The sequence below is a fragment of the Plenodomus lingam genome (assembly GCF_022343315.1).
Source record: "Plenodomus lingam strain CAN1 chromosome Unknown contig_22, whole genome shotgun sequence".
NCBI classification, from domain to species: Eukaryota; Fungi; Ascomycota; class Dothideomycetes; order Pleosporales; family Leptosphaeriaceae; genus Plenodomus; species Plenodomus lingam.
The window spans coordinates 89,842-106,172 of NW_027093939.1; the positions used below are offsets into that span (position 1 = coordinate 89,842).

A 16,331-nucleotide genomic window follows, 5' to 3' on the forward strand; every position below is an offset into this window, starting at 1 on the left:
TACCCGCCTAATTAACAGGCCTAAAACCGCCTAATTATTAGCCTATACCTGCGTAATAATTAGCCTATACCTACGTAATTATAAGGCTGTCCACTATATACCTTACTTATTTTTAGAAAACTATAGTATAATATAAATTAAATAGGTATACAAGTAGTATAACTATGTAGTAATTAGTGTAAGTTAGTATATCTAATAATAGTCTAGCGTAATATATAGATAATATACTTACCTAATAAATACTAGTATATTATATAGTAATAGTGTTAGTATAAAGAGCCTAGTACTATAAAGCTAGATATAGACCTATTATCTTACTTAACTATAGGTGGTTAGTCTTAGACTATCCGCGTTTATTAATAATATATAGCTTATTACTAGGTTAAAGTTAAGTACTGCGTCTATAGTAAACTATAGCTACTCCTATAAGGTTAATAATTGTTGTTATTTAAATCTATTTAATGCTATTATTATCTTCTATTATCCTCTAAGGTTAGGCTAGTTAGCCTATAGCAGCAGCAGGTTATATCTATTGCTATTAAAGTACTCCTACCTATTTAGAGTTATTAGCTAGATCTTAAAATAGGTGTATTACTATCCTAAAGGAGAGCTAAATATAGTTATTATAATTATTTCTAGCAGTATAATATATAATAAACGCGGTGCTCTAGGGGTAGTTACTATCTTTGTAATTCCCTAAAACCCTAATAGTATACCTATTTAGAAGTATATAATAGTTATATATAACTATATCCTAGGCGCGTGTCTATATAGTATACACTATAGTTGCGATTATAGTATAAGTATTATCTAGGATATATCCCTAGTGCGTATCTATGCTACTATAAGACTTAGATTTTAGATAGTACTCTTATAGCTAAGTTATAATTGTGTTTTTATTAATATTATACTCTATACTAAGCCTAAGCTATTATATATAGATAATACGCTTATATACTAGTATATTCTACTCTAAACTAATATACTTCTAGGAAAGAGAAGTTGCTATCTTCTTAATATAACTAATAAGTCTCTCTAAAGACTATTAGGTATAGTATATAGGTAGTCTAAAATCCCTAGTATTAGATATAAGGTAGAGTAGGTAATAGATCTAAATAAAGCAAGATAGTAACTAGTCTACTTTACTATAGTAGTAGAGTAACTTATACTAGCAAATAAAATTCTCTACTAATAGTTCTAACTTGTTAATCTAGTTAATAGTAAACTCCCTCTAGCTTATATAGAAGAGTAGTTTATAGTAGTATAGGAAGTTATTAGTATATTCCTTTTAAAGATAGACCTATATAGCTAGCGCTCTATAAGTAAGTATAAAAGTCTACTATTTAAATAAAGTCTATATCTTATATATTATAGTGCTTTATAGGGTAGTGCTAACTTAGGTTAGTACTAAGAAATAGGACTTGTAAAGACCTTTATTAATTAAAGCCTAATTAGCGTTAGTAATAAGCTATAGTATAGTCTTATTATTAAATTTATCCCCTTTCTAGAGTTAGAATAAGGCTTTAGGTATATTATAGGATATTACGTGTATAACGTTAATAGGAAAGCTATAAGGAAAGTGTATAGTAGGGAGGTCTAATAGGATAGAGTAGTAGTTAATACTAGTATCTTAGCGTAAGGTAGTATATCTAGAGGCTAGTATATTAGTCTATTATTTATATATATCTTTAATAGTAGTAGCTAAATTATTATATATAACTAGGTAAAGGGTATCTCTTTTTAGGAAAGAGTATTTGCTAGTTCTCCCCTTAGTTCCTTTGTGCAGGTATAGGCGGTAACTCCTTTTTAATATACTAGGCTATTTTATTCCTATAATCTCTGCTATAGCTAGCCTATCTCTAGTTATTAGTATAAGGTAGGCGTAAAGGATAAATTCTTTCTAAGTGTCTGCGTTATATATATAAACTCTAACTATAAGTTAGTATAATTCCTCTACTATTAGGTATAGCTAAGTGTCTATAAATTTTTTGTTAAAAGTACTAGGTATAATAGTAGTAACAAGTGCATTATAGTCTTAATCCTAAATAGATAGGTAAAGGTTTAAGATATATAGCACTACTAGTATAATACTTTATTATTTCTTAGGGTTCTTTACTATACCTACTACGTCTAATATAAGTTATAAAGCTAGATCCCTAGGGTCTTAGAAGTATCCTTTCCTACTATATTCTTAAAACTAGTCCCTATTATACACGTCTTAGTATAAAGTATATTTGCTAGTAGGGTTAAAAGTTACCTAATACGCTTTTAATTATTATAACTAATAACTATTATTATACTAGATACGCAGTTATAGAAGTATAGGGATATATTACTATTAATATTTTAATTTGCCTTTCTTATTACACTAAGCTCTACTATAGGATAGGCACGTATAAGTAGTGTTAAGGTCGCTAGTAAAGGCTACGCACCTATTAGTATAACAATTAATAGATAGAGGAGTTATAGTATCCTAGAATAAGGTATGTAGTGTATGCTACCCCTAGTAGATAGTATTACTAATATTAATATTATAGCATTTCTTTAAAGTTTATTATATCTTTTAGAACTTCTTATATAGAGTACCTATAAATACAGCGTATATATTAAGAGAGGTAGTATAAAGTTATTAAACACGCTCTATTTACTTATAATATAGTGTGTGTCCTATTTACTATTATATATCCCCTAAAAAGTCCTCTAGGTATAGAACCTCTTTGTCCTTGTCTGCGAGTTACATGTTATTATTATAGTTATCTATTAGGTCTGCACTATTACTAGTAGAATTGCTAGTAGAATTATAGGAAGAATTAATATTAAGTACTCCTTGTATATTATCTAGGTGTAATAGTTAACTAGTAGGGTAGCTAGTAGTCTATAGTATAGCAGTATCTTTAGTAGTAGTAAAGGGAATATTTTATTTATAGCACCTTCGCTAGTGTTAAATATACTACTTTTAATTTACCTTATAGTATGCACCTTAGTGTAGAGTAAGATAATAATAACACTAGAACTTGTTCTATTAACTAGATATTTATAGGCAAGGGGTAGCAATTACCTGCTACGTACTATCTATAATAGTTTCTATATTAATATAGCACTTAGGGATATAGATAGTAGATATATAAATATAGATAGTAGTGTCTAATCTAAACTATAGTGTGTTCCTTTAATAAGCTATAATATAATTATGCTAGTCTTCTAGTATAATAGCTTAGTAGCGTAAACTTACTATTTTACTATACTAGATAATATAAATATTAGTAAGCTATATACGTATTAGTAGAGTTATAAAGTTTTATATTTATTATAGTTACTATAACAAACGTATTAGTATAGAAAGTAGACTTTGTATTATCTTCTTTTATACTATATAGGTATTCTACTTTATATATCTATATATTCTACTATAAGCAGACGTACTAGATATAGTTTATCTTGCTATAAGTTAGACCTAATCTTACCTACTACTTAAAATAATACTATTAAAGATGTAGTATACAACTGCGATCGCGATAGTTAAGACTACTAGAATAACTATCTAAACTACACCTAATTAAGGAAACTTGCTAAGCTTATAAGCTAACTCTTCTAATAAGATAAACTATGCTATAGCAACTTTCTGCAACTATCTTGTAATAACTAAACCTCTAACCTTGTTATTACTATTAGACTTCTATAACAGGATATTTAAGTGTGTGGATATATAATTGCTTAGAAGACTAATAACTATTCTAGAGTATAGTATAACACTATACTCTACGCCTATATTCTATTCTACTTAGGAGATTTTATATTAAAATATATTAGTTCTAGGATAGATAATTAACTTTAATAGATTATTAACTTAAATACTTAGGACTATTACCTTAAAAATAGTGCAGAGAAGCACACTAGTCTACGTCTATTACGTATCCTATTAGATTACAAAGAGTGTTATAGCTATATTATAGAACCTACAATATTAAATTAATTAGTTTAGAATAGCTCTTTCCTTAACCTAATTAGATCCTAGAGTTGTATTTACTAAGATTGCATTTATAAGGATAGGCTAGAGTAACTTAGATAGTATATTATCTATATAAATAGTACTATAATATTAATACTAATATATATCTAATTTAAAAACCTCTAAGTCTAATCCTACGTGCTATAGTAATATTATAGTAGTTAGGGAGCTTACTTTACCTTTACTATATAATCTACCTTATAGAACTCTACTATTAAGTAGCGACTTAGCGTATCCCTCTATAACCTTAACACCCCTATCCCCTTATCTACTTTATTAATCCCTCCTATTACCTTCTTTGTATAGCTTCTTCTTCCCCTCTTATATTAAAGCTACTTATTAACTACGCTAATTAAAGTTACTTATTAGCTACGTAGTCCTAAAGTTACTAAAACTCTAATAGAACTAAGTCTCCCTTTTTTAAAAGTAAATAGATAGTTTACTAAATTATAGTTAGGTACGCCACCTACGCAGGCGTATATACAAAGCTGCTTATTAACTACGCTAATTAAAGTTACTTATTAGCTATATAGTCCTAAAGTCTCTAAATCCTTAATAGAACTAAGTCTCCCTTATTTAAATATAAATAGATAGTTTACTTACTTATATATAGGTATGTTGCCCGCGCAGGCGTATATATAAAGCTGCTCCTTAATTACGCTAAATTAAGTTGCTTATTAACTGCGTAGAACTACACACGCTATCTATATTACTAAAACTAAGTCTCCCTTATTTAAAAGTAAATAGATAATTTACTAAGTTATAGTTAGGTACATTACCTATATAGGCGTAAATCTAAAGCTACTCCTTAACTACGCTAAATTAAGCTACTTGTTATCTACGTAGTCCTATAGTTTTTGCTTATCTTAGTAGAACTAAGTCTTACCTTATTTAAATATAAGTAGATAGATTACTAATTTATATATTAGGTATATTGCCTGCACAGGCGTAAATCTAGAGCTGCTTACTAGAGTGCTATAAAAGCTGCTTAATAGAGTGCTAAAATACCTAGTTTAGATAAACTTGTAGTCTAACTGCGTTATTAATTAGTATAACTCTATTAAAGGCTATAGTAGTTATATCTTTAGATAAGTAATTAATCCTACTATAGACTTTAATATATTAATAACTTACAAGTCTACCTAGCGCTCCTAATACTATTAACTTTGTCTTTAGTAGATAGATAGTTACCTATCTAATAATGTATCTATAGTTTTATACTAGCTATTCTTATCCCTATAGCATTCCCTTAATATTATTTTATTAAGTTAGTTAGTGTTAAAGGGATTAAGATATACTAGATACTAGCTAGGTTATAGTAGCGTAAGGATACTATACTAGGCGTAGTACTAGTTATTAAAACTAGCTTAGGTCTACCTAATAAGTAGTTATAGTAATACACGCGTCTCTCTATCTTTATATTACTTAGGGAGACGTCCCTATTAAGTGCTTGCGCTTAAGGTAATAAGGTAGTACCTTCTCTATATTATTATTCTATTAATATTATTAAGATAGGTAGCACCTCTAAGTTAATAAACGCTATAATAAGAGTTATCGCAGTTAGTAGTAGTTGCACTTAGCACTATCTAATAAGCTCCTAGAGCCTATAGTTTATATAATAGATAAGTAGTAGGTTAGTATACACCTACACTTCCTAAGGATCTATAGTCTCTATAGAGGATAGTTAGACCTAAGCTAAACTTAACACTTTACTTAACTAGTTATTTAATAGATTTTAAATTAGTAATCTTAGCTAGAATTAGGACTAGTAGTTAGTAGTTACTACTATAGTAAGGCTAAGGATTGTAACCTTTAGGCTTCTAAATAATAGCATAACTAGCGCTAGTGTTGTGCCCCTATAGGAGCTAAGGAGTTATACCTATCCTTAATAAGGCTAATAGGTAGTGTTAGTAGTAGTAGTATGTAGTCTTTTAGTTTATTAAGGGCGTGGTAGTTTATAATTATAAGTATATAGGTAGGTATATTAAAGAATAGTTAATTATACTAGTGCGCTAGTTATATTTATAACTAGTAGGCAGAGTTAGTTAGAGTTAAAGTAGAGCGGCCTCTCTTTAGTAGCAGTCCTAGACTACAGGACTAATTATTTAGGTCTGCTAACTATAGGTTATCTACCTATCTTTAGTATTACTTAGTATAGATTAGACTATTATAGGCGTAGTAGAGCCTAGACTACCTAAACTTAATCTCTATATAGTATTAGGGGACAACCTTATATTCTTAATTACTTGTGGTCTTTCTTTCCTTTAAAGTATTTAGCAACATTTACTTGCTAGTAGTAGAGGTTCTCTTTACCTAGCTATCTCTTAAGACTTTATAATAGAGATATAATTAAAGGGGTTTCTTACTATAGATAAGTATAAGCTAGTAAATTAGGGGCGTTAGACACTATTTATAGTAGCCTTTTTAAGCGTTATAGAGACTCTTTTAACCTCTTTCTAATAGAGGTAGGACTAGCTTAGGCTACTCCTAGATAATCTGCTCTACTTAAATCCTTGCTTAGTATTAGTTTCTCCTCCTTATACCTTAGTTAGCCTTATAGACTAAGGATATTCTAAGAAAGGTTTCTAGGCTACTATAAGACTGTATTGCTACTATTCTATATAAAAGAAAGCTAGTCTAACTAGTGTAGTCTAGGTAAGACAGCCTATTAATAGTATAGTTAGCTTATTACTATCTACTATTAAAGGGCTTTATACTATAAGATATACTATCTAAGACACAAACTTACTATATTATAATAGATACGCAGTTCTCTATAAGATACTATATAGGAGGGTAATCTATTTCTCCTTATATAGGTTATCTAGTTACTACTAGATTTATCTATATAAGAAGGAGTAATTCTTTAATTATATAATATACTTGTTTAACACATCCTATTGCGTTACGCTTATATATAATATATCTATTATAAGTTTATTAACACTAAATTAAATAAAAGCTTCTATAAAGATAATCTTAACCTTAATAGCGTACTATTAAAGATAAAGAGCCTCTTCTTCTATAACTAGGCTTTCTATAGTAGGGACTACTATATCTTGTAGTAGTTAACTAATATATATAATAGCCCTATTTTCTATCCTAAGCTAATATATATTAGTTCTATGCCTAGCCTAGGAAAATATATTAACGTGTAACGTATAGTTTATAGGGTATCTAAAGGATAGATTACCCTGCTTTTAGAATACTATAGTATAGTAGATAGGTTATTACCCCTAAATTTAGTAACTTGCGATATTATCCTCTTAAATAGTGTTATAGTTGCTATATTAATCTATATTAATTCCTAGTCTAGTATAACTTATATGCTAATCTAGGTTATATAATAACTATATTTTAGCAAATATAAACTACGTGTAGCTAATATAGGTTAGTAAGAGTATATTCCTAGATATTTATATCTTACTCTATTAATACAACTATTATACTCTAGTATATAGAGGAGTAGGTAAATAAAAGGATATAGTATAAATCTGCGTAAGCTAATATAACTTGTTAGCGTTAGTTATAATAAGTAATAATACTATAATTATAGTAATATATATAAATCTATATAATAATAATCTAGTATACTCTAAATTAATTCTTAACCCCTTGCACACGTACGTAATATAACACGTTAGCACACCCTCTCTATACTTCTATTACACTAATATAGCATAACTATAGTATAACAACTTATTGTTTAATAACTATATTATAGAAGTATATTAGTATAAAGATATAGCTAAAGATAATATATTATAAGTAATAGCAATAACACTAGTGCGCGTTATAATATAACAAGTGCACAAGTTATATATAATAATATACCCTTTCTATCTATAATAATATATTTATAATATATTAGCTTTACTTATAACCTTATCTACTATAAACGCTGCCTTTATTCCTAACACTATCCTGTAGTTAATTTAGGATTTAAGATCCTATTTATATAAAATACTAGAACTATATAGTATCTACCTATAGCTAAAATTAGTAAGCAATAATCTAATTGCGGTGTAGGTAGTAATATATACACCTAAAGTGTTTGCCCTATAGATCTATATATTTATAGTTAGTAAGAAGGGCATTAATAACCTTAATAAGTGTATCTATAAGGCTATAGATATATACTTTAATATAATCTAAGACTAACTATTTAGCTATATTTCTAACTCTAAGTAGACTAATATATAGGACACTATCCTTACTAAGTATCTATTTTTTAGATATTTTAATAGAGTATAGGTATTAAAATAGCTTATATAGTAGACCTAGATATATAGGAATAAGAACTAATACTCTAAACTAAAACACAAGTATATTATCTACCTCTTTAAATATACTAATCTTACTATTATAAAGGAGCTGTTATGTATAATTATACTATACTAGGTAATAGTATTACTACCCTAATTACTTAAACGTTCACTGTCCTATAAGGCCCTAGCCTAGGGAGGTCTATTATATATAGAGGTCTATATAGATACTAGTAGCTAATATCTAACTTTATTTATAGTAGTTTAGGTATATACTATAACTACGTAGTAGCCTAGTTAGGATTCTATAGTAACGCTCCCTAATATTTAAACTAAGACTTATTATAGGCTATAAGTAAGCTAGTATTACCTTATCCTATTAAATATATATAAAGATAATATCTACCCTAAACTAAATACACTAGTAGTATTACTAGCTTTAAAGACTAGGGTGCCTAGGATAGTAATAGTAGCGTTTTTAGGGGTTAGTATCCTAACCCAATAGTTAGTATACCCCTAGCTAGTAGTATTAGATTATAATAAGTACTAGTATAGCTAGATATAAGACTATAAAAGCAAACCTATTTATATAGTATACTAGCCTAACTAAATAATTCTACTCTAGATACTTATAAAAACACGCCTATAGAAGATAACTATAATACACTACTAGACACGTAATAACGCTAACCTTATACTATTATAGACTCTCTAATAGAGACTTTAGATTCTACTCTACTAATATAGACTTGCAAGAATACACACGTTAGGAATATAAAGGCTAGGCGCAACTATATAACTAAAGCTAAGGCTAAAGGTAATAGTAATAAGAGAAATACTTCTAGAGTGCAAGGCCTAAAATTATAGCAGTCTCTAATATAAACTAGAGTATCTATTATAGATGCCCCTTATATAGATAGTAGTAGTATAGGAGAGCTAAATAATAGTAATAGTAATAATAGCGTCTAGGTTTATAGATAATTATAATATAAGAGGGTCCTAACTATATAAGTTAAATAATATATATATATAATATTAGTATATATAAATAATATAATATAATATTACTATATATCCTATACTACACAAGCTTACTATATTATACTACCCCTTTACTACTATATATAAAATAGTATATATAATAATATATATATATACCTAACTTTAAACTAATATACTACTAAAGAAACCTATAATATATATAGTGTAAGCAACTAACTTGCCCTAGAATATTTATAATATAGAGTATAATCTTTAGTAATACTACTACACTATAATATAGGAGTGTTATTATAATAGGCGCCTTTATAGAACTTACTAACCTATTATTATAGGATATTTTAGATTGTAATTTTATATACTAGGTATACTACCTAGTCTCTTAGTTATTATTACAGCGTACCTAGGCAGCGGTATGCTACACGCCTATACTACCTAGGTATCTACTAGTACTGCTTCCTGTATAGTAACCCTACTAAATTATGCCTACTACGTGCCCTCTATCTACACTAAATTTTCCCCCTAGGTGCTATATATCTATCTACTATATAACCTATAATTAGGTATATTATATAAACTATGTTTAAATAGACACTAAAGTTAATATATATAATACTAATAATATATAAACTAAAAAGTAGTTTACCTTTATAGAATATATAGTATAGTAAACCCTATTTAGGTTTACTTCTCGTACTTAAACTACTTTGTGGTCTACTTCAGATAAATATGGCTACTGTAAACCAGTTTTGTACCGTAGTGTACCGTACGGGGGCGTTAAACAGGCTTCCTTTGGCGCGGGTCATGTATGTGAAGACGGCGGAGGATTTGGAGCAGGGTCGGCTGGATGCTACACCTGGGAGGACTCCATTGCGGATTGTGGAGAGTGCAACGGAGGGAGAGTGGGGGGGGGGGGGGGGGGGGGGTGAGCATTGATCTTTCGTTATTGGTTGGTGAGGATAAGGCTATTTAGATTTTCAGCGGGAAATGGCATTTGGGCGTGAAAGTATTCAAGAGTGGTATTAAAGAACAACCAAAGGGAATATTCGGTCATAAAAGTGTTTTTGAAAGCACTTCTTTAGTTTTTGGAACACATTTGAACCATGAGATAGTGAATTCAGCAAGGGGCACATTATGGATATAATGCCTTAAGACGATTTCGCAGGTGTATTCCCGAGAGCACCTCCAACATACACAACTAGTACGGCTGCATACCTGAGGAACCTGATTAGCAATCTTCTTAACAAGATTTTGATGGTATACACACGCTGCAGTCGCGCCAAAGACTTCTCCTCGTGTAGTCGTCGTAGTGAACAACAACACCATCGCAAATGCCACCGTCAGCGCGCATATCAATCCCAATCTAGCGGCTTTCGTGTCCAATTGATCCAGCCCAACAATTGCGCCAATGAGCAGACCCACGCCGAGGAGAGCACCCACCACGGAGACCAGAGTGGAAATTTTGGTATCGGAGTAGAAGTAAATTCCATCCAGTCTCTGCATGGGCGCCTGACTCCGGACCTTGAATACCTTGGGCAAGATGATCTTGGTTAGGCGCGAGAGGTAGTCCCGTCCAGATGGGGCGCCTACGGCTACAAGATCTTCATTGTGCTCTTTCTGGCCGTAGACGCCCTTTGACAAGCCTTGCAACTCTAGCCTATGTAGCTGGACGTCCTTCATTGCTCCGCCTCTGAACCAGTGCCGCAACGCGGCTAGTCCACGATGAGTTGGGGCTTCGAAACGACTCATTTGAGCGTTGGTCATCAAGCTGCTCCCTGCAGATGCCTTCTTAGCATACCATCCGTTGGTTTGATGTACATGTCCTATGCTTACTATAAGCGGCCAGTAATGGCTCGAGCCGATTGAGGGCATTAAGTCTTGTGATATCCTCTTGCCTGGTGCTGTTGGCCATCACCGATCTATCCCTGAGCGCTGCTAGGTTTTGAGATGCGATATAGTTGAGGGTGACGGCAACATACTTCTGCTCCATTCCTAAGAAAAGCTCCCCTTGATCGGGTATGACTTTACTCTTCCAGTCATTTTGGCAGACGTATCGTAGCTTCTCTACGCTTTCGATGCTCTCTTTCAAATTTTGGTTGCACGATGCGATAGCGATTGCACCAGATATCCCTGACGGAGATACCACGGTATCTCTATCATACCAGATAACCACCCGCAAAGTTCTCGAATCATACGGGTCTTCTGTGGACGGTAAAGATGACTTAAACCATCGATGCACTCGCTCTTGGAACTCTTTACCCATAAGATAAGAAGGTCGGAAGGGACCCCCATCCCGAATGTCTGTCCCTTTGAAGTTCCAGGTCGCTGCCAGAGTGAAGTCCTTTTTGTGTATTTTTGTATGCTTGAAAACCATGGGCAACTCCAAGGGATCATCTTTCGTGAACACAAGTGAAATGGCGAATTCGTCCATGTCTTTGACTTTTTGTCGCCAGTTTCCGCGGAGTACAACATATGGAGCTATTTTACCGGGATAGGTCTTGAGCACAATTTCGACCCATCGAAGTGATTCGAGGGGTGTAAATAGTACAGAATCTCTTTTTTTGGTCGAATCCGAAACAGTGAGGTATTTTTCCAGGTCGCTTTCAGTTGTAGTGGGCGGGAATAGCTCTGCATGGTATTGCTCTACCATCTCCAGTTCCAGCTTCCAAAATTTCATAAATCCAAGTACAATTGCATCGAAATCGTCGTCCAGTGTATCCATATCATCGATTTCACGTTCCACAGCGAGGAGCCTAGATTGCTGATGCAAGGTTGACAGGTAGGCCATGCGATCGAACCTTCTGAAGATGGCAAGATTTCCACCTATGGCCATGAAGCCGGCAACGTTCGGGTAACCTTGAGCATATTTTGGGGGTTCCTGGGCGAGAAAATTCTCGGTGAGCATCATCCTCTCCAGCCTCTCTTGAAGCTTTGGACGCCTCGACTGATCTTTGAAGAACATGAATAATGGAGTATGATCGTGCCAAAGGGAGGAATTGGTGGTATGACGATGTCGTTTTGATTGTGCTTCGATATCCTCGTGAGCGGGTCTGAGTGGTTCTGCCACAAGCGGTTCTTGTTTAGGTGGCATTGTCGATATAGTGATTCAACGCCACTCACAGTATGGATATTGACAAGTTGCGCTGTCTTAATATATATAGCAAGGTTTTCTCTTGGAAATTGCGATGATTATCAAAGGCCACAAGGCTATGCTAAACATTCAGGCCAAGGCTGCTCTTCGTAACCCCGCTGGAGCTGAACCTGAAGTTGAAGCTCGCACACCAATCGAGTACCGGTAGGAATGATCATTGGTCGCTCGAATGACAAGACTTGATTCAATTCTGCAGGCAGCGACATATGTAGAAGCTAGGCGTGTCTATCAATAATATTACGAGTTAATGCTTGCTGCATGCTGTCTCTTTAGGTGTAACTGTACAGGTCTAATGCATTACTTTACATTACAGGCATATGTGGAGTTCAGCCATGTCGGTAGAATTTATCTCACTCCAGAAAATCCCCCCAGAATACAGGTTCAGGTGTGATTATGCAAGTGCGATGCATTGCATCGCATTGCAGCCTTGGCATCGCATGCGTACCATTTCCAGGTAGCTCAGCTCCTAGCTACCTATATCCGAGATCATAGTATCATCATTCCACGTCAATTAGTTGCTCCCTGTACTTCGTCGCTCGTCGACACAATGTCTCTTCAAGATACTTATGGTATACCACAATTACACGCATCGGGTTTTGGCAAAGCCCCGGCAGGGCAATTTGTCTCTGTAGGAACCACGGGTATGGTAATATCTTCCAGAATAGACTCTTAGCTTACCCCAACAATATACGTGATAGCGTCTGGAATTCGGGTCGTGCTGGCATTGTCTTTGCGTGTGGCGCTCGACAAACAAAAGTCTTCAGTACATCGCCAAAATGGCATGACACCGAATCACCAGAATTCATTTTCTCAAGAAAAACCTGTAAGACATTTAATGACATGATTATTAATTGGACGGTAATTTATCAGCAGCTCCTTCTCACTGAGAGTCAGATCATAGCTGAAATTAGCGAAGGCTTGCCCAGATTAACAGCTCATCGCCGGAATGAGGAAACAGCAGACCCAAACCCAAATACCCAAAGTCAGGACGAGCCAAAATGCGTGAATGGGCTGGCAGCAAGCACCACATTCACGGGGCCAAGAAATTTCATAAAGAAGCACCGGTTGACCAGATGGATGCTCAGGAATAACGGTGGACGTAAATAAAAGTCCCAATCAATGTTCATACACGCCATCAAGACTCTGACAAGCCATGCAGAACCTCCGAACGAAGGGGAGGAATTGAAAGACTTTTTTGCACCAGCAGACCCTCACCCACCACCACAACCCATGGAGCCTCCAGCAGCTGAAATACCCCCACCAATGCCAAATGTCGAAGATAACGGAGCGCAATTCGCCGCACCTATGATAGTCATGAACTTCTTCGACACTCCGACGAAAAGATCCCTCACAAAAACCATCTTCGGCAGAGACCCAACTTTCCAGGCCGAATGGGTGGGCCAAGCTACTCATCGTACAGCAGGAGTCTAGATATCCTCCTGCAAATCACAGATATAATACATCTTCTGCGCAGTCTAGGTTATACATGATTGGTACCAACATCGCTCTAAAGACTTCTAGAGTCTCTTCTAAATCCTTGCCACACAATGCCCTACCCTGCCCTACCCTGCCTCCTCTTCCTCTTCCTCCTACAATCAAACCGAGCACAGTCCATCATATCCGTACCTTCGCAAATCGCACCAAGAAGCATTTTTTGATTGGTTATTATTAGCAAAGGAAAATTGTGTATTAATATTTCAGTGCAAGACAGGCTAGTGATGATAGTGACAGATGAAAAGAGAAGAAAAGATGGAGCGTGAAGAGGTTAGTGTAAAAGAGGATAGGGGAAGATTTTGTATTCTTGACGGGCGTCGATATATAAAAAAGCAACGTGGTAGAAGAACAGAGTACAATTGGTAGTCTCTTTGAATTCAAGAGATTGTTTACTCTTAGGAGAACTCAAGCGCGAGCAAGGATACACTTACGCACCTAACACAGATCATGTCAACATAGCACACACAACAGTCCGCCACAGAAGAGCAAAGTAAAATATGGTATTGATAAACATCACAAAAATACAATAAGAAGACTCATGTCTCCTTCACCTCTCTCCCCCGCGCCAACTAATCGGCACGACGAATCGAAAGGCAAAGGCGGCACCATCCAGAGGTAAGAGGATGATGGCGTTGTTCAATCTTGCTTCCCTGTCCACACTTGCTCAACGATGGAAAAAACGTAGTGGCAAGCTCTAGCTTAATTGGAAGCGGAATAGTCGTCTCAAGAAACACCAGCCATGGCTAGATTTCGATCAACAACAGAGTTTCACTGCTCAAATGCCGCGAGCTGCGTGCGCAGGCAGCAAAGTAGAGCAGTAGAGACGACTGTATAACCCCCAGACCCCACTTATGCCGACAAGTCAGCGCTTTGAATCTCTCAGATGCATCACTTAGGACGCTGTGACCAATTCTTCTATAAAGGCTGGTTAAACCCGTTCCGTATTCAGAGTCCAGCAATGCCAAAGACTAGTCATTTCACAACCCAATTTCACTGAATTGATTTTTTTTGACTTGACGAGATGACAGTCAGCTAGACGTCACAAGTCAGAAATGCAAATTCCAGTAAGTCGCAACCTGCCATGATTGGGAGTCTCATGATGTTTTTATCAATGAAGACAAATCTTAGCTGGTTCCGGGCCCGGGAAGGGCTCAAGTGGAACATCCAAAGCTCGACCGATGAAGGAAGAGTATGTCTTGGAAGACCACACAACATGTCGGAAACATGTCAAACAGTTGCGGGCACCTCAGCCAGGATGGCGCAGTGAAATCTTCATCCGAAGATGTGACCATTTGAATCCAATACGTTGGCCAAGACGGCGGTACAATGTATTGTTTGTGGGTGCCACGGAGTAATCACGCCAAGGACCATTCGGTCTGTCAAAGTCGCCTAGAGGCGACTCCATTTCTGTTGGCTTCTTGTGACTAAGTGAGGACTCCCAGATTGCCAGCAGCTCTTGCGAGGGCCAGCCTCTGAAGGGTCCTTACACAAAGCACTGGGGGTTACCCCCTACTCATGCAGGCCACCAAACGGACAATGACCACATTTCAGTGGTATTCACATCTTTTTTGGTGAGATATTGTAGACTTTGCACATTTCGTAGGCTGTAGTCTTGAATGGTGTACGCCAGTGGGAGCGACCGCGCGTTCTAGGTCGTAACCATTTTACGAGAGGGTCGACTCCTTGCCAACGGGACCAGCGCGATCGAGAAATTTCGCCGGGGTTTCGAGATCGACAACCCTTTCGTTGTTGACACAAGGGGAGCCTCAATAAGGCTCGAGTCGTCTGTAACTCCGCAGCGTAGGCAATCGAATTGGCTGGTTTCATCCTTCGTGGCTCGTCCGTACTCCTCGTGTTTGTGAACATTGCAGTCGAGATTCCATCCATCTGCAAGTTCGGGCTTCAGTCAAGACATGGCTCGTCCAGCGTTCTTGTGCTTTGCGAACCTTCTTCAGCGAGGCAAGTTGCAGTTTGAACAAAGTTCATCCTGACCACCAGCATCGTCCGACCGGTCATTCGCAAGAACAGGCAGCGCTTCCAAGCACATGCTTAACCATATCGTGGCAATCCCGTCTCAGGATAATGCCGATTTGTGAGCTGTCCTCTCGTCTTTCGCTCGTACTACTAGACTTTTGCGAGTTTCTGCTCGGTTTTAATCAGCCCCCAAAGGGTGCTAACAATATGGGCATTTCGCCCAACTTTTGCAAGCTATGCTTGTCTTTTTCAAGTCAACGCTCGTCTTTGGCCAGTCTCTTCTGGGTCTGACCCTTCTGCGAGCCTCATGCTTGAGTTCATCCAGCCCTCGTCAAGAGAATGCTGGGGATCGTGGGACGTCTCCCAGCTTCGTAAGAGCCGTAAGGCACTGTGGTCCTTACAAGTATGCCAATTGCCGACGGAGACAGCAGCCTACCAT

General features: G+C 35.6%; 2 protein-coding genes across 2 annotated transcripts; one reads left to right on the plus strand and one right to left on the minus strand.

Annotated features, from left to right (window-relative positions):
- Positions 1-10,230: 10,230 nt before the first annotated feature.
- Positions 10,231-12,491, minus strand: IAQ61_005387 (uncharacterized protein). Its single transcript, XM_003840180.2, has 3 exons — positions 11,107-12,491; positions 10,541-11,048; positions 10,231-10,488 (listed from the first exon to the last, which is right to left on the minus strand). Exons 1-3 carry the CDS (start codon positions 12,362-12,364, stop codon positions 10,422-10,424), a joined length of 1,833 nt encoding a protein of 610 aa, XP_003840228.2. The 5' UTR covers positions 12,365-12,491; the 3' UTR covers positions 10,231-10,421.
- A 480-nt stretch (positions 12,492-12,971) lies between these two features.
- IAQ61_005388 (uncharacterized protein) lies at positions 12,972-13,855 on the plus strand (the record flags this gene model as incomplete). Its single annotated transcript, XM_066096778.1, has 4 exons — positions 12,972-13,065; positions 13,123-13,247; positions 13,298-13,523; positions 13,584-13,855. The coding sequence occupies 4 exons, from the start codon at positions 12,972-12,974 to the stop codon at positions 13,853-13,855; spliced, it is 717 nt and encodes a 238-aa protein (XP_065953129.1).
- Between the last annotated feature and the right edge of the window lie 2,476 nt (positions 13,856-16,331).

Excerpts from the sequence above, each read along its gene's own strand:
- IAQ61_005387 (XM_003840180.2), bottom strand. The coding sequence starts at position 12,364 with ATGCCACCTAAACAAGAACCGCTTGTGGCAGAACCACTCAGACCCGCT. Across the intron at positions 11,049-11,106 it reads GCCATTACTGGCCGCTTATA|GGAGCAGCTTGATGACCAAC; the intron begins GTAAGCATAGGA and ends AGGCATCTGCAG. Across the intron at positions 10,489-10,540 it reads GTCTTTGGCGCGACTGCAGC|GTATGCAGCCGTACTAGTTG; the intron begins GTGTGTATACCA and ends CAGGTTCCTCAG.